Source organism: Drosophila persimilis, unplaced genomic scaffold (assembly GCF_003286085.1).
Source record: "Drosophila persimilis strain 14011-0111.01,24,50 unplaced genomic scaffold, DperRS2 tig00000000-arrow-pilon, whole genome shotgun sequence".
Classification (NCBI taxonomy): Eukaryota; Metazoa; Arthropoda; class Insecta; order Diptera; family Drosophilidae; genus Drosophila; species Drosophila persimilis.
Genome location: NW_020825288.1, coordinates 13,683,936 through 13,699,145, shown reverse-complemented (window position 1 = coordinate 13,699,145; position 15,210 = coordinate 13,683,936). Strand labels below are relative to the sequence as shown.

The 15,210-nt window shown below is 47.7% G+C and overlaps 3 protein-coding genes across 5 annotated transcripts; 2 read left to right on the top strand and 1 right to left on the bottom strand.

Annotated features, from left to right (window-relative positions):
• Window positions 1–809: 809 nt before the first annotated feature.
• On the top strand, window positions 810–7,099 carry LOC6588568 (kinesin-like protein KIF19). 2 transcript variants are annotated; one of them, XM_026994944.1, is made up of 6 exons: window positions 810–901; window positions 4,373–4,559; window positions 4,629–6,069; window positions 6,124–6,272; window positions 6,328–6,671; window positions 6,735–7,099. In XM_026994944.1, the coding sequence occupies exons 2-6, from the start codon at window positions 4,449–4,451 to the stop codon at window positions 6,940–6,942; spliced, it is 2,253 nt and encodes a 750-aa protein (XP_026850745.1). In that variant the 5' UTR covers window positions 810–901; window positions 4,373–4,448; the 3' UTR covers window positions 6,943–7,099. The 2 variants fall into 2 exon arrangements, with proteins under 2 accessions (XP_026850745.1, XP_026850744.1); XM_026994943.1 differs by lacking the exon at window positions 810–901 and having other exon boundaries at window positions 4,299–4,559.
• Window positions 7,100–7,326: 227 nt separating this feature from the next.
• On the bottom strand, window positions 7,327–8,658 carry LOC6588666 (odorant receptor 88a). Its single transcript, XM_002013579.2, has 3 exons — window positions 7,660–8,658; window positions 7,449–7,604; window positions 7,327–7,394 (listed from the first exon to the last, which is right to left on the bottom strand). The coding sequence occupies exons 1-3, from the start codon at window positions 8,656–8,658 to the stop codon at window positions 7,347–7,349; spliced, it is 1,203 nt and encodes a 400-aa protein (XP_002013615.1). The 3' UTR covers window positions 7,327–7,346.
• A 1,949-nt stretch (window positions 8,659–10,607) lies between these two features.
• LOC6588635 lies at window positions 10,608–14,106 on the top strand. 2 transcript variants are annotated; one of them, XM_002013578.2, is made up of 2 exons: window positions 10,608–10,976; window positions 11,208–14,106. In XM_002013578.2, exons 1-2 carry the CDS (start codon window positions 10,890–10,892, stop codon window positions 12,996–12,998), a joined length of 1,878 nt encoding a protein of 625 aa, XP_002013614.1. In that variant the 5' UTR covers window positions 10,608–10,889; the 3' UTR covers window positions 12,999–14,106. The 2 variants fall into 2 exon arrangements, with proteins under 2 accessions (XP_002013614.1, XP_026846512.1); XM_026990711.1 differs by having other exon boundaries at window positions 10,908–11,092.
• Window positions 14,107–15,210: the final 1,104 nt, after the last annotated feature.

The following is a 15,210-nucleotide window of genomic DNA, read 5'->3' as shown; positions in this document are numbered from 1 at the left end:
CCTTCGACATGCATCCCTCCATCCATCCATCCATCCTCCACTCACTCCCACAACTGGATGGATGGATGGGTGTACTATAGGTAGGCCAACACTCTTTTATTTAGGCCGCTCGACCGAATCAGTCAATCAATCAATCATAATCATTCCCCCATCGACATCGACATGCTGCTCCATAAACATTTCAATGTCTTGTCCTGTTTTCCCAGAGAAAACTTTAAGTTCGCATCAAGGAAATGAAATGAACTCGGAAAAAAGCACTCATTTATTATTTGAGGGAATAGTAGAAGTTGACGTGGCGGAAATGCCTCACCATTTCGACGTGCCGTCCGACAGAGGCTTGTGTTAGAGTGATTTGCATAAAATGTGCTAAGCCTCGCGAGAATGCCTTACTTATTTGTCGACAATTATTAAAGTGGACCTCAACAAAACCCAAGAAATAGTTCTTCGGATTCGACACTTGACCAGCGCACGATGCGAGGGCCAACTGCTGCTCAAACTCCACCTGAAATGTATGCAAAATGGCGCATTAGCATTTCAACAATTCACAAACGAAAAACAACCGAAAGGAACCCAACCCCCCACAAGGAACAACAAAAATTGATTGTACCGTGCCATCTCTCCCACCCCACCCAACCCAAGGCTTGGGCTCGGGCCAGGATACGTCCTGCTATGCCTATAATTTCGTTATTTCTGACCAGTTGAGTGTTGTCCGTCGTCGCGGAAGGTTCAAGCCGGTTGTAACTCGGAAGTTTTTTTTTTAGTCCGACCCCCAACCGATTCGTCCGTTCACCGGTTCAGTTTTTTCTTCCGTTTTTAAACTTTTTGACGGTAAAGTTTCTTTGGTTTTCGGGTGCAGTGACACAGCAAAGAACACAGCGGATATAACGAAACAAAACTATTTGTAAGTGCGCCATTTTGCAGAGGTGCTTCAGAAGTTGTTATCAAATGTTTTCTTTATATAATCGATCTTTGAGTTCTGCAATACGAGAGCATGTTTCAGGAATGGGGGAAGGGGGCTCTGCAGGAACCGCATTTAATTGACCTACTTGGGGGTTGCCTTATCCTCGAATCGCATTTGCTTTCAGCTCAACTGTAAAATATTACATTATTTCATGTCAGATATTGGGGCCAGCACCCCCTCCCCAGTCTCGTAGCCAGCCACTGGCCATTTTGTTGTGTGCCGAATGTGTGAGATATGCGAATACTTTTCGGCCTGACTGTGTGTACAAACAATGCGGACAAGTTGGCCCACTTATTGGCCAAGTTCTTGAGACTTTATCACGCACAGCATTTCCCTACACACCACACGTTTTCATGTTTTACCCCAAAACCTAATGAAGGTTAAAGTTTTCGCACTTGCATGACGTCATTTAAGCTGGAAATGCAACAGCCAGGGGGCTGGTCACTTTACCTGATGAGGTGCCTAAAAATAGCCATGGTGGGAGGTACCTAGAGAAATGGCTTTCGGGTAATTAAGTCAATCCTGGCCATCAATCACAAGCCTGCTATGTATACGCAACGTTCCCCCGAGGGTAATTACAGTCTAAGCCTTTGGGCAACTTTGGTTAAACCGTGATTAGTCTTGGTTCATATACGAGGTAGAGGCAGAGGAGCATTCGGCGCTCGAAGCCTAAAACAACGGCTCCAGCGATTTGTCAACGTTTGTTGTTCTGTCTACAATCTTTGTTTGGCTTGGAATCATGTCTGTTGTGTCTGTAAATCCATGAAGACACTGAAACACATTTGACTAGGTTCTTATAGGTATTTTACTTTTCCGTATCAATATAGATGGATTCCATTGATTTGTTATTCTGATGCCTATCTGAAGCTTGTTTTAGCCTTGGAAACATATTTCTTGGATCCGTTAGTCAATAGTTACAGTCGAAACATTCGCTTAATCTGATTAGTCTTGGTTCTTATAGGTCCTACACTTATACATATATGTATGTACAGAAATAATCAACAGTTTCTATGAATTGGTTGCGGCAATCTCTCGTTTCTATCGTAAAAAGCCTCCATTTTATAGCTGTTTTTCTTAGAAACCTCTAGAGACATTTAATCGGAGCACTGAAATACTTTCATTGTACTTTCATTGTACTAGTTTTGTATAAGTTCCGAACATGTTTAGAGAAATATGAAGGGATTCCCACTGTTCTTTATTTAGCATAATTGGGGTCCAGATGGGGTTTTAGACTAAAACAGTATTGATAATTTTTATTTAATGGGTTATTATAGGTACTGATCCTTGCTGAGACAATATTTCAATTAATTTTCAACGTTTCAGTACCCCTTTTTCCAATAGGATCTCTATCTAAAGCCCGTATTTACCTTGAAAACCTTTGTCTGTCTGTCAGTCAGTCTAGGGTCCCTTATTTTCCAAAAGGCTTTTCATTGTTTGGCTCGTTAGGAGGCCTGTCAAAATCATTAACCATAAAGAGTCTTTGCCACACGTTATTACTTATCTACGATTGATGCGTTGGAACTGTGCCTCACCACAAAAAGTCGGGAATTCCCCCCTGCGGTAGGACTCTGAACCCAGTTGAATAGTGGTTCCCCCTCATAAAAGGCACTCAAATCCCCACTCCTCCTCTGCTCCAATTCCCACTCCCGATGTCCACTAATGAGCTCCACTATGGTTGAAAAAAAAGAAAACTAAAACGGGGGCAGAATGTGGTATACAAATATTACCACCTCATTGTCGGGGATCGGGGGTTCAGTAGCCCACAAAGAGAGGCAAATCAAAACGCGCCATACCAAAACATTAAAAACATTAGCCACAAACGAAGACAAAGCAAACCACGTAGCCCCCTATCCAACCATCTAACCACTCAACCTCCAATCGCATTCCAAGCGATTTGCCTCCACATAGAAGACCGCCAGGAGTCCGCCTGTCCACCGGCTGTCGTGTCTGCTGGCAATTTACACAAATTCAATAAACGACAAAAGCCAGTCATGTACGTGGAATATGAAACGAGAACTGGGAAAGGTGTTGAGGTCTCTCCACTCGCGGTTTGCTTTGGACTCTTTTCGGGGGTTGGGCAGGATTTTGTGTGGGATTGGGTTGGCGCTCATTAAAGTATTTGAATCGATTTTACGTAGTATTATCAAATTAGTTGCGGCGGAGTCCCTCATCGTTTGACGTTCTCTATTGATCGGAGCAATCCCTGAAGAGTGTCCCCTACTCGAGCCCCAGCCATGCCCATGTCCTTTTGTTGACACTCGAGGCCTGTAATTTGTGTACATATTTGAGGAGAAAGTGACGCGCCGCGGATGCTTTCTGGGCTGTTACATGACATATTCATATTACTGCCAACCACCGGACATGGCATTAAAGTTAATAATGTATTTCACTTGACACCACACAACTTCGATGGTCACACACGTTTTATAATTAAGCAGCTTTCAACTAAATTAAATAGTTATGGGATGGGTAGGGCTGAAGCGACAGTTGGTTGAGGGTCAGACGTTAGCACGTAGCCTGAATTGATAGGTAAATGGGTTTTGCAACAGCCAATCTAGTGGATAAAATGATAGAAGAACTGTAGTCGGAAAGTAGATTCTGGATCACAAGGGATTCCATCTTTCATTGAGTACAGTCGCCACAAGAAGACTCCGGATGGTTCCAGAACTATGCGAATATATGTGGGTATTCATTTGAGTGTCACAAATCGTTCGCGGTATTTGGGGAAGAGAAAAGTCTAACAGGACGATAAAAGAAGACTAATCTTTCAGGGGGATTAAAACAAACCTATATTTTAGAACCTAATAGTCCCCTAATACTTTTAAGTTCATTGAAACCTCTTTGGTCCTTTCTTGTCCCTGAGTACAGTACCTTGATAGCGTTGCCTTGAAACTAACATGATATATTTGGGTGTGAAAAACCCTAAACTATATTCGGAAACTCATGGTGGGGTTTCAGAACAACCTTCCAGAAGCTATTACACCCTAAAGTCTTCAAGGTGTTTATAGACCCTTGGGATAGGTTCATGGAACTTTCCCCAGTTCATTGAGTACCAGTACACAGTAAAGTCTCCACTCGATGACCTGACATCGAACTCTTGTTCCCGCTCCTGGGAAAAACCTTCAATGATTTGCATGCCAAGACACGCAGAGACTTTGGGGGTGTTCAAGTTCACGGCTTGATTTATGGCTCACGCCAACTGGTCTAGAGGTAAGCAGGATCCTTAAGGACTCTTAGGTGACCCAGCCCTTTACTTCAAACTCATTCGGGACAGGACCTTGGCGCGCAAATTTACAAATCCATTAGGACAGCGCGCCAGCGAGGGAGTTGCCGGGCTGATGACATTTTTACGATTGTTGACAACAAATTGACACAATTTGTAATGGTTTTGTTGGTTCCCATCCCCGGCAGCAGGCAGGTCATCAGCCAGGCCAGGCGGCACGTGTCCATCAAGGGACATTCGACCACTGACCACCATCAATTGGACATGGCAGCCAGTGCGGGAGCTGGCAGTTGGTCGGGCAGTAGTGGAGGAAGCACATCCTCCCAAGGTCGAGCCATTGCAACGGCACAAGCCGCGCAAGATGAGCGTCTAGTGGTAAGTCGGAGGAGGACGAGATGTCCACATCGCCTCACAAGCAATCCCTAATCCGGAATCTGTTGTTAGGTGGCAGTTCGAGTACGTCCCAGTTTGGAGGCCGCTGAGCGCTGTATCGACGTGATCTCCGGTGGATCGCTGCTGTACGACGATGGCAGCAAGAATCGTCCGCGGCAATACTCCTACGACCATGTGTTCCGGGAGAACGATACACAGGAGCAGGTGTACAAGACGACCACGGCGCCGCTGGTGCGAGATGTGCTCAGCGGCTTCAATGCGGCCGTGTTCGCCTACGGAGCCACCGGATCCGGTAAGACGCACACCATGCTCGGCCCTGTGCCGCGCAAGAAGCCGGCGACGAGTGACCGTGCCCCGCCCACTGCTGCCTCCGGGTGCGAGGCGGATGTGAGCAGCCAGGACATCGGGCTGATGGTGCGCGCTATCGAGGACATCTTTGCGCACATCGAGTCCGTGGAGGAGGAGGAGGCTTGCAAGGTCTCCATCTCGTATCTAGAGATCTACAACGAGCTCATCCGCGATCTGCTCAATCCGGGAGGACCGCTGGAGCTGCGCGAAGATAATCGCGGACAGCGGATCACGGTGGCCGGTCTGTCGGAGATCACCACGTCCAGCCGCAAGGAGGTGGTGGGCCTTCTGATGAAAGGTAACAAGGCCCGGACCATGGAGCCAACGGCCGCCAACCAGACCTCCTCCCGCAGCCACGCCCTGCTCAGTATCACGGTTCAGACGCGCACTCCGCTGGGCACCAAGCAGGGGCGTCTCTTCCTCACCGATCTGGCTGGCTCAGAGCGTGCCAAGAAGACCAAGAACCGTGGCAAGCGACTCCAGGAGGGGGCCCACATCAACCGCAGCCTCCTGGCGCTGGGGAACTGCATCAACGCCCTGTCCGGCGGCGCCCGCTACGTCAACTATCGCGACTCCAAGCTGACACGCCTGCTCAAGGAGGCCCTGAGCGGTCGCTGCAAGACAGTCATGATTGCCCACGTGGCGCCCGAGAGCAAGCACCGCGACGAGACGAAGAACACCCTCGTGTATGCGGATCGCGCCAACAGCATTACCACCAAGCTGCAGAACTCTGTGTACATTGACGAGTTCAAGGACTTCCCCACCAAGCACTACCAGAGCCTGGTCTCAGAGCTCCGCGACGAAGTCTCCCGCCTGCGCACCAAAATGCTCACCGATAGGCCACGCAGCGGAAAAGCAGCGGCTGCAATGGCAACAACAACGGCGACGGCGATGGCGACGACAGCCAGCATCCAGCAACCGCCAGTCGAGGTCGAGGAGCCGGACGATCAAAGGAAGACGGAGCTGCGGTACTTGCGGGAGCAGATTGTGCTTACCTTTAAGCAGCAAATGAAGCTACGCCGCAAGCTTCTCGAGGCCGAGAGCCACCTCCTGGGCCTAGAGCTGGATGCCGAGCGCCAGCACATGATCATCTCCCACTGGCAGGGACGCATTGGCAAGCTCTACGATGCAATGGGCGAGGATGGTAAGTATTCTTGGATACTGCTTAGCTTAGAGAGGATTGATTTTTTCTGTACAGATGTCGAATCCGAGGGTTCGGTGGCCCTGAAGAATGCCTGGGGCGAGCTGGCGGCCATTGAGAAGGAGAACAGACGCTACAAGGAGATACGCGAGCACACCGAGCAGGAACTGGAGAAGTGTCGCCAAAAGGGCGTCAAGCTGGAGGACGTAAGTTCACCCAGAATCAGTTACGCCGCAGACTCTAACTGTCTCTACATCTCAGGAGCTGCCGGAACGCATCAGCAGCGACGAGGAGCGGGAACTGCTGGCCCTGCTCTGTCGCGTCCATGAGCTGGAGGCGGACAAGGTGTCCCTGCAGGCGGAGAGACTTGCCCGCCAGGCGGAGCTGCGACGACGTGACCTTCAGCTGCTCCGGGCCGAGAGGCAGCGGCGCCTGTGCGAGGACATCATCAGTTCACAGAGGCGGCTCATCGAGGAGGGAAACGTGGACCTCCCGGACGAGCTGCGAGAGCTCTACGGCCTCTATCAGCAGGAAATCCATGCGGGCGTCGTAACGCCTAGCACCAGCAGCTACGAGAAGAAGCTGCCGCCCATCTACACAGCGGGGTAACAGGCCAATCGTATCTGTAATTCAATGTATGTAGAATGATCCCTTTGTATTTCACACAGATCCGATTCTCCAGGCTCCAGCTCTAGCTCGGAGTGGTCTCCGGCCTCTCCTTTGCCGCCCATTGAGATTCAAGCGGATCCTGTCGATCGCGTGATGGGCCCACCTGTAAATCCACGTCTGCCCCGACTCGCCACTGGAACTGCAGGCGGCCCCCGACGTTCATCTCTGCGTATGGCCAGGAATACACATACGCGGCCGCATCCGTAGGAATGATGCCAGCCACTGGAACTGGAGGTGCTCAGGAATAGTTGTTAATAAGGGTTAGGATTACACGCGGGTCTCTTTGAAGACGATTTGCTTAAAAGCTCTACCTACTTATTGTATTATATATTACCATCTTATAAAAGTATCTTTGATTATATGAATAAACGAATGGATAGCTTAAAGGATTAGCAAAGAAATAATAACCAAAAACAAAAGAATATGGCTAAGTTAAAGTCTCCTAAAGAGAGGCTGATATATTGAGAATTTCTACAACATATTGAATCGGTATTACACTCTTCTTCGCTTTGCAAATCAGGTCCCTCTATAAGGGTAAGATAACAGTGTGTGTTGCTTGGGACTTACTTCACTACAGAATTGATGGAATTCCGTTATTAAAGATGAATTTCCTATTGCGATCTTAGAAATGTGAAGAGTCTGAAGGCCAACTGCATGATCTGAAAATTAAGGAAATATATAAAAATAATCCATATTCGACTTTATCTACTCACATCGGTAAAGTGCACCATGTTGATTTCGATCAATCCAAAGGCGCCGAGCTTCTGGGTGCGCTGGGAGTACTGCAGCCACAGAAGAAAGAACTTGCGATACCTCCTGCTGCCCATGTACCAGGTCTGGTGTCTCAGCGAGGACTCCAGGCGGGCAGACTGTGGAAGGAAGAGGTCACAGAATATCATGCTGGCATGCAATGAGATGGCTCACCGCTTCCTCTAGCTGGGTGCCGCGCAGACAGATCTCAAAGGTGAAGGCCACTAGAACCATAGTGGGCAGAATGTACTGAATTATCATGAATAGATCCGTCGTCTCCGCGATCATGAATAGATAGAAGCAGAGCGATCCGGACCCCATAAAGTTGCTAACCAAGAAGGCCACCTTGAAGATGTCATTGTATTGGCCGCACAAACGATTCAGGAGCTGCTGGCGCTGAACTAGAGTCTTAAGACCGTCGAAGAACTCAACTTCATTGGTCAGGCTTTCTGCGGGATCGATGGCCTCCAGTTGCCTGCAGAGGTGATTCAGATGCATTATCAGGTGTCCCTGCATCACGTTGAACAGATTGTCGAAGGTCAGGAAAAAGGAGACCCCACAGGCAGTGCACGACACATCGAATAACCACACCAAAAGGTAGAATCTGGGGTTCCTCCTCAGATCGAATGGCATCCAACCGCCGAGCAGCTGCTGGTGCTGGGTGATAGGCGCCCCGAGGCCGTCGTTGGTCAGCAGATAGACGGCCAGCGGCAGACAGCAGAACATGGGCAATCCCAAATGAGCATATGCCCGCAGGAACCGATAGCGCATCCAGAAAGAGCTGTAAGTGCGCTCCAGACGTATTTCATGCTGCTTGTCAATGTCTACGGGGCACTCCCGATCCAATGCGTAGACAAAGTTGATGATCTCGCGACGCTTCAAGAAGAGCATCAGTCCCCGGATCGAAAAGTAAATGGTAATGCAGAAAACGGGCGGGTTCTGATTGGTGGGCTCACCCATCATCAGATGGCCGATAATGTCCCAGCCGTTGAACGCAAAGAACACCAGATTTAAAACCGCTGATATCCAGAAGCCAATCGAGGATGATTTTACCAGACGATTGGACCCATCTCGCTTCCAGGCGAAGTGCACCATCCGGGTCCACTGCTGGAACATTTGCGGCCGCAGAAAGTCCTCCATCTTGATCGGTTTCCTCGGCTCGGTGTTCTTCATCGTGGCTTACTGCAATGTTCTCTAGGACCACACTTCCAACCGGCTTATATATAGTCCAACACATCGCTGCAGTTAATGGGGTCCTGCAGCTAGGAATCCAAATAAGTGGTTATTTTCAGTGGGTTGATTGAGCTGAAATTAAAAGAATAAATCAAGAGTCCTCCGCTTTCACAATACTTTACAAACTTCCCTGTTCCGTCGTCGAAGTGCATTAATTGTAGCTCTGCTAAATTACAGCTCTTGCAGCTTTGCCAATCCTCCACAATCTATGAGAATACTTGCAATAAGTGGAAATTATCTAACAAGTGTGGAAATAATTATAAGGTATGCCTGTACTCCATATAACCTGGACAGCGCTTTAGGTGGTAGCACGAATTCCAACCGTTTAAAGATCTAAGTCCCTTCGCAGTAACCATTTTCAACACTCAATCAAAACAAAATTACAATAGACGAGCAGTTCCTTATACAGGACACGACAACTGATGAATATATTTGGACGTTGATGTGTAACCCATGTGGATTATGCCACACCAAGGCGAAGCCTGTTAAGAACAGATCCCGGCAGGAACGCAGTTCTCATCACGCAGACCGAGAGGCGCTTGATGCGATATTACAGAACCGATTGTGGTTCTCCAGAAGTAACCTTAGCTGGTGAAGAGAGGGAGTCTGTGAAGAGAACCCCTTAAAACCTGAAACAAAGGTAGCTGCAATTCAAAATCATGAGGTTGGGCGGTACCCCAAAAAGGTCAAGTTTTTGTGCTAGGAGGGAGTGGATTACAAAGTCGAATGCTTTACTGAGGTGTACATAACAACGGATACCAACATCATTAAGACTGACGGCATACCGAAAAGTGTTAGGATTACAACACAACACAATATGTCTTAGCATCTGATGAACGTAACTTCGGATACTTTGAATTGTGAATCGATATGCGTGATAATCAACTCTGACAATCAGACGCTCCGCCATTTCTATTGCCCGGAACCAATTGGGTGGTTCATTTCATCTGGTTTAAACTCAGGGATTCTGTCCAATTGAATTCGAAATATTGGAATATACATATTCAGTTGGAAGAAACACACAAATATATTGAAAATATTCAGTTGCAGCACCGATTTGATACATTCCTGTCGGTTTTCATAATTTTCCGCGTGCACACTACTGGGCGAGGGGTAAGTAATGCGGACGCCTCCTAATACACAATGTACGATTTAAGCTGTGAACAACTCGCATCCACTACAAGACTTTGTTGATTTCGGTGCTCCCGATCTCTCAAAGGTACATAAGAAGTACGCACTGTATGCTTTAAGCTGTGTGTTCACAAATTTCGGTTTCTGCGCGCGCAGCTTTGTATGCACATACATATGTACATATGTAGTTTCTCAAATTCTCTCTCGCTCTCCCTCTCTCACATCAAGGCCGCCTTCATTTTTTTGTATGTGGGTCACTAGCAGCAAACATAAACAAAATAGAACGCAGTAAAAAGAGTGTCTCTCGCAGCAAAAGAGCAAGAGAGTTGATTTTTAGTGCGCATGTCCATAGTGTATTAATAAAAGGTTTGGCCTAACACTCTTTGAAGGGCCTATTTACCAGCCAAATGTGCTTCAGCTGAGATGTGGTGATGACTCAAAATATTTTGCTTTGCAATATACTGAATTGCTTACAATTCATAAATAAATTGGAACACCTATTTAATATTAATACGGACTTAAAACCTCAGAAGGTTAAATGGAGGAAATAACAGCAGCATAGGTCCCTGCTGTTCCTACCGCCCTTACCTTTCATTCAATATACACTGCGCTGGCCCTTTTGGGGTGCGTGTGCGAGCGAGCGAGAGGGAGAGAGCATGCGTGCTGGAAGTATCTCTGTAGCGACAATCAAATTTTCATTATTAGATACACAGCTGTGCTGCAAGTGGTTTGGTTCGTTTTTCCGTCGTTCGCTGCCTGGAAAACACATTTGGATTTTCCAAGGTGCACAACGGCAGCAGGTTGCCGTCGAAAAACTCGAAGGCAAAATCAAACGAAAAGTGATTCAAAACAACAGCAAAACCCTGTCAATCAACGGAAAAAGTTCCATTTGACTATTTTCCAATTAACACTTCTGTGCGGAGGCACCGAAAATCAGGTTCGGGGATAGATAGCGAAGTGAAGGCGCAGTTCTGCAGAGGCGCTAAAAACAGTGTATTTCCGGTTTTCAACGAAATCTGAACAAACGACAGAGCCACTGGATGGGTAATAGTCTTATTACGTGTGGAAAACCCAGTCATCGTCGCGAGAGGCGCTTCTTGGAGAGGCTGAGCAACACCTACGCTCAGGTAAGTGCTACTGACGTGGGAGTCCTACCAACTGGACGCCTGGCTGCGCAAAGTGTGGGTGGCAAAGTGCTGCGGTTGGGCCCTGGAAACGGTGCAAGTCCCTGGCAACAGTGCAGGTGAGCAGTACAGACCAGGGTGGTCCCTCGACTGCAGTATGGTCACCCTAGGTTACCAGGTCAAACACCCCTTTCTATAACATGCACCTAACAGATATATTTCTTCCCATTGCAGGCACATAGGAAAATAGAGTTCAGAATGATGCCGCTACTGGGGCTGTCACTAAACAAGGGTTCGACGGATTCGCCGCCACTCTCGCCGGAGATTAAGGATCGCAGGGCAGTGAGGAAGAAAAAAGTTCCCATCGATATGCTGCCCAACGAGATGTGGCTGGAGGTCATGTCCTATCTGACCTACAACGATCTCAAGCAGCTGCGGATGGTGTCCTGGCACTGTCGCGACCTGGTCAACCGTCGCAAATTCATGCTACAGGGCAAGGTGATTGTGACAAGGCACAATCTGGCAGCAATCAGGGAGCATGTGGAGAACGCACCTTCGAAACTGAGCTTCGAGCGGATCGAGCTGCGGAACCTAAAGCAGTCCCCGCAGCTGGACGGCTTCTTGAAGCTGGTGGGGCCGGAGGTTAGGCATCTACAGGTGAGCCATGCGCCTGTCTTTCGCAACATAAACGGAAAGATGCCCAACCTGAAGGTGTTGACAATTGCCGCGACCACCGTGCTTGACGATAATCTTGGGATCAACCTGAAGCAGTTCATCAACCTGGAGGCCTTCGAGTGTGACGGCGTCAGTCTGGACTCGGCGCTGAAGCTGAGCATGCTGCTCCAGCTGAGAAAGCCTACAAATAAGGTGCGCTTGCGGCACCTGCAGTTCGAGTTCACCCACGACAACGAGGACGTCCTGGTAGCTGTGCTCCGGGACCATGCTAAGACGCTGGAGTACATAGACATATTCTTCAGCTGCTCCCCCAGCGTCGAGACGCTGCCGTGGTGTCTAGCATTCGAGGCCATGAGCAACCTCGGCGTCCTGAAGCTGTCAGGCAACTGTCACCTCCTCCTTCTGGACTCCATTCTTAGGGCGATGCCGCAAGAGGCTCCGTTGCGGCAACTGGACCTCACCGGCATGCTCTCGCTGACCAACGAACTGCTCCTGTATGTGGCCTCCAAATGGGAGTTTACTCTCAAGTCCCTGGACCTCATGTTCTGCGTGCAGCTCAACTCTGCCTGCATCAATGCCCTGCGCCAGCTGAGCGGTCAGCTGAAGTGCTTGACCATGGCTTACTGCCGAGAGCTCACCGGCGTGGCCCTCCTCAAGGGGATTGCCTCCAAGCCCAACTATGTAATCCAGGAGCTGCATCTCGAGGAGGTCTGCTTTATCGACGAGGAGTCCCTGTGCGAGCTACTCGTGCGACTCTATAACCTGCGCCGCCTCAGCCTGGACAACTGTCGGCAGGCGGTGACCGACCGCACCATGTCCCTCATCTGCAAGTACCAGACGGGTCTGCGTCAACTCAACATCGAATACTGCATCAAGATCACGGACAAAGGCTTTTTGGGCTGTCCAGACTTTCCATACCCCATCAGCCGGCTCCGGGGACTACGTGAGCTGAACATACGCGGCTGCAAGAACTTGACGGATCGCGTCCTGAAGGAGGCGCTAGTTCTGCCAGAGCTGCGCATCCTCTCGCTGGGCTATTGCTCGCTGTTCTACCCCGAGGGCTTCGAGGCGCTGACACACAACGCTCCGGCCATCGAGACGCTGTGTATTGCCAGCTGCATGAAAGTAGAAGATGACACCGTGAGGCACATTATGCGCAATCTTAAGCGCTTGCGGAGCATCAACATAAGCAACTGCATGAGACTCACACTGCAGTCCATTCACCATATACTCAGGCATGGGCACAACATGGTGGAGCTAATTGCCTGCTCCATCGACGGTATGGACCAGGAGCAGGCCCAGCGGCTCATCGAGAAGCAGCGCCCACAAATGAAGCAGGTGCTCCTATAGCAGGAGAGGTACATTCACTGACAGGACGTCAGGGTTCTCCCCTACAACTGGGGGAGACAGGGCTATTACGGCAGCGACGAGGACGAGGATGTTGAGGTTGAGGTCATTGAAGTCGTAGTTTAAGGACAGAACAGAAGGCCCAGTGAAATATGATGAAGCAAAGCGTCCATCGTATATACGTCTATAATCTATAAAGATAATAATCCGCTATCACTGCACAATCGTGTAGAAACCATTGAAGGTGAAATCTTAACGTTTTAATCCCCATTGATCGCTACCTTCAGATCAGCCACAACACAAGCCAAATATCGTAGCAACGTACACACAACGCGTACCTCCAACATGAACCCATCTATCCCAACATTGCACTGTTCAATAAACACAAACATGGATCGACCTGGTCCGATTTCCCTTTACTGACCAAACACTTTCGGATTGTGCAATACTAAAAACAGCTATACACTGTTTGAACAAGATTAAGAAGACTCAAATGTAATCAGTAACAAGATTTTATCTACTCCCATTATATGTACTCGTATTGTATAACCCATTATACTGGTGGATCTACATGTTTATTCGAGTTGTAGCACAAATACTACTATATATACGCGTGCTTTTGTGTCTATACTACGAACTATAGTCAATGTAGGAAGTGGAAAGAAGGTCCAATCACTTGAGGAATCGCTATCATCGTTGGATTCCAATTCATTTGAGGGTTTCGAGCTTGATATACGAAAGAGGCTGGTAGAATAAGAATTCAAATATATTTAGTCAAGCACAAAATAACCGCATACATACATACGTATATAGATATATCATCCCTTGATTTGAAGTGAAATTTTTTGCGAACAATTTTAAGTCAAATCGTTTGATATTGGGGTGAAAAGGAAGTTGTATTCCTGGGATAAGCAGATAAGGTATAATTTAATTTTTGGAAGAAATTCTTTTGAAGAACTTTACTTTACGTACATTTTTGGAGTGTTTATTCGAAATGAACTTATGCGTTTTTTTACAAGTTAATAATAATCGGATAATATTAGCCCTGAAAGGGGAAATATTTTAATAAATATCCTACTGGTAATATACGTATACATACAGTTACTTTTAAAGAATTTCAATAAACATGCATAACTATTGAATGTTAGACACACTTCTTCTGTGTTTGTTTTTGTAGAATACTCGGACGTGGGTTGCACCCTTGAGTTTTCATTCATCATTCGATGTCGTTGATTGATGGGATTTTCCCACCCTTCGCATGCAGTTGGCTAAAGCTTGAAAAGCTCTTCCATCGGCTGCAAGTGAAAAGCTAACGAGCGACTTCCATCCGCTCGTTTGACTCGTGCCAAACACCGCAGGCACCGCACCGCGCCGCACGCACTTTGACACCCATCGATGGGTCGTGTGACCAGGCTTGATGGGGGGGCATGGGGTCTGCCTGATTATCGGGTGGGACGGGGGTCTAGACACGGGGTGGCAGTCTTCACTTAGCATCGTGCTAAACGAAACGAAACAAATGAATGAAAATATTATGTGGCCATAGAGAATGTCACTCGTCAGCGGCGTGGTGCGACAGACCTATGACAAAACGCATTCGGGCCAACTTTTCCCAGTTTTCCCAGCGCCTCTGCCAGCGTGTGGCTGCTCTTTTTGTTGCCCAAATGTAGCTAATGCCCCAAAGTTGCCTGCTTCATAGCCACTATGAAATATGGTTGCCAAAATACACACAAGATGGGTGCGACCACGGGGCGAGACGGATCCATAAATGTGACTGTAAGGTGCGTGGAATAACTGAATATATTATGGTAGATTGCCACGTAAGAAGATGTGAAGATTCAGCATATAAGGTTTGCTATTTTGATAGGAAATATGAACCACATTTTATTTTGTTGCCTTTCTTAAGAAATTTAATAGTAAAACTTTTTGGCGTTCAACAAGTCTACCTACGGATTTTCCTATCAATATCCCGAGTGGCTGCTATAAGTCGATGGGACTTCCTACATAAATGACTCCTTTTTCGACCAAGGAACTATTATTTTTTAGTTAAAAGAACTTACCATAAATCATTCTTAAAAGACGCATCCAAATGTTTGAGGGTCCTCTCGTAATCTACTTTATTTTTGTATGTTTTAAATTTACTATAAACTGTAAATTTTATATGTGGGAAGAATATCACATTTTTTTCAAAGAACCACAATTTCTCAAGGCATTCATC

What these genes read in the sequence shown, in the direction of transcription:
- LOC6588568 (XM_026994943.1), top strand. Translation starts at nt 4,344, where the DNA reads ATGGTTTTGTTGGTTCCCATCCCCGGCAGCAGGCAGGTCATCAGCCAG. An exon ending in CGCAAGATGAGCGTCTAGTG is followed by an intron (nt 4,560 to 4,628) that starts GTAAGTCGGAGG and finishes ATCTGTTGTTAG; the next exon opens with GTGGCAGTTCGAGTACGTCC. An exon ending in CGATGCAATGGGCGAGGATG is followed by an intron (nt 6,070 to 6,123) that starts GTAAGTATTCTT and finishes TTTTCTGTACAG; the next exon opens with ATGTCGAATCCGAGGGTTCG.
- LOC6588666 (XM_002013579.2), bottom strand. Translation starts at nt 8,658, where the DNA reads ATGAAGAACACCGAGCCGAGGAAACCGATCAAGATGGAGGACTTTCTG. An exon ending in GCACCCAGCTAGAGGAAGCG is followed by an intron (nt 7,605 to 7,659) that starts GTGAGCCATCTC and finishes TTCCTTCCACAG; the next exon opens with TCTGCCCGCCTGGAGTCCTC. An exon ending in ACATGGTGCACTTTACCGAT is followed by an intron (nt 7,395 to 7,448) that starts GTGAGTAGATAA and finishes CTTAATTTTCAG; the next exon opens with ATCATGCAGTTGGCCTTCAG.
- LOC6588635 (XM_002013578.2), top strand. Translation starts at nt 10,890, where the DNA reads ATGGGTAATAGTCTTATTACGTGTGGAAAACCCAGTCATCGTCGCGAG. An exon ending in TGAGCAACACCTACGCTCAG is followed by an intron (nt 10,977 to 11,207) that starts GTAAGTGCTACT and finishes TTCCCATTGCAG; the next exon opens with GCACATAGGAAAATAGAGTT.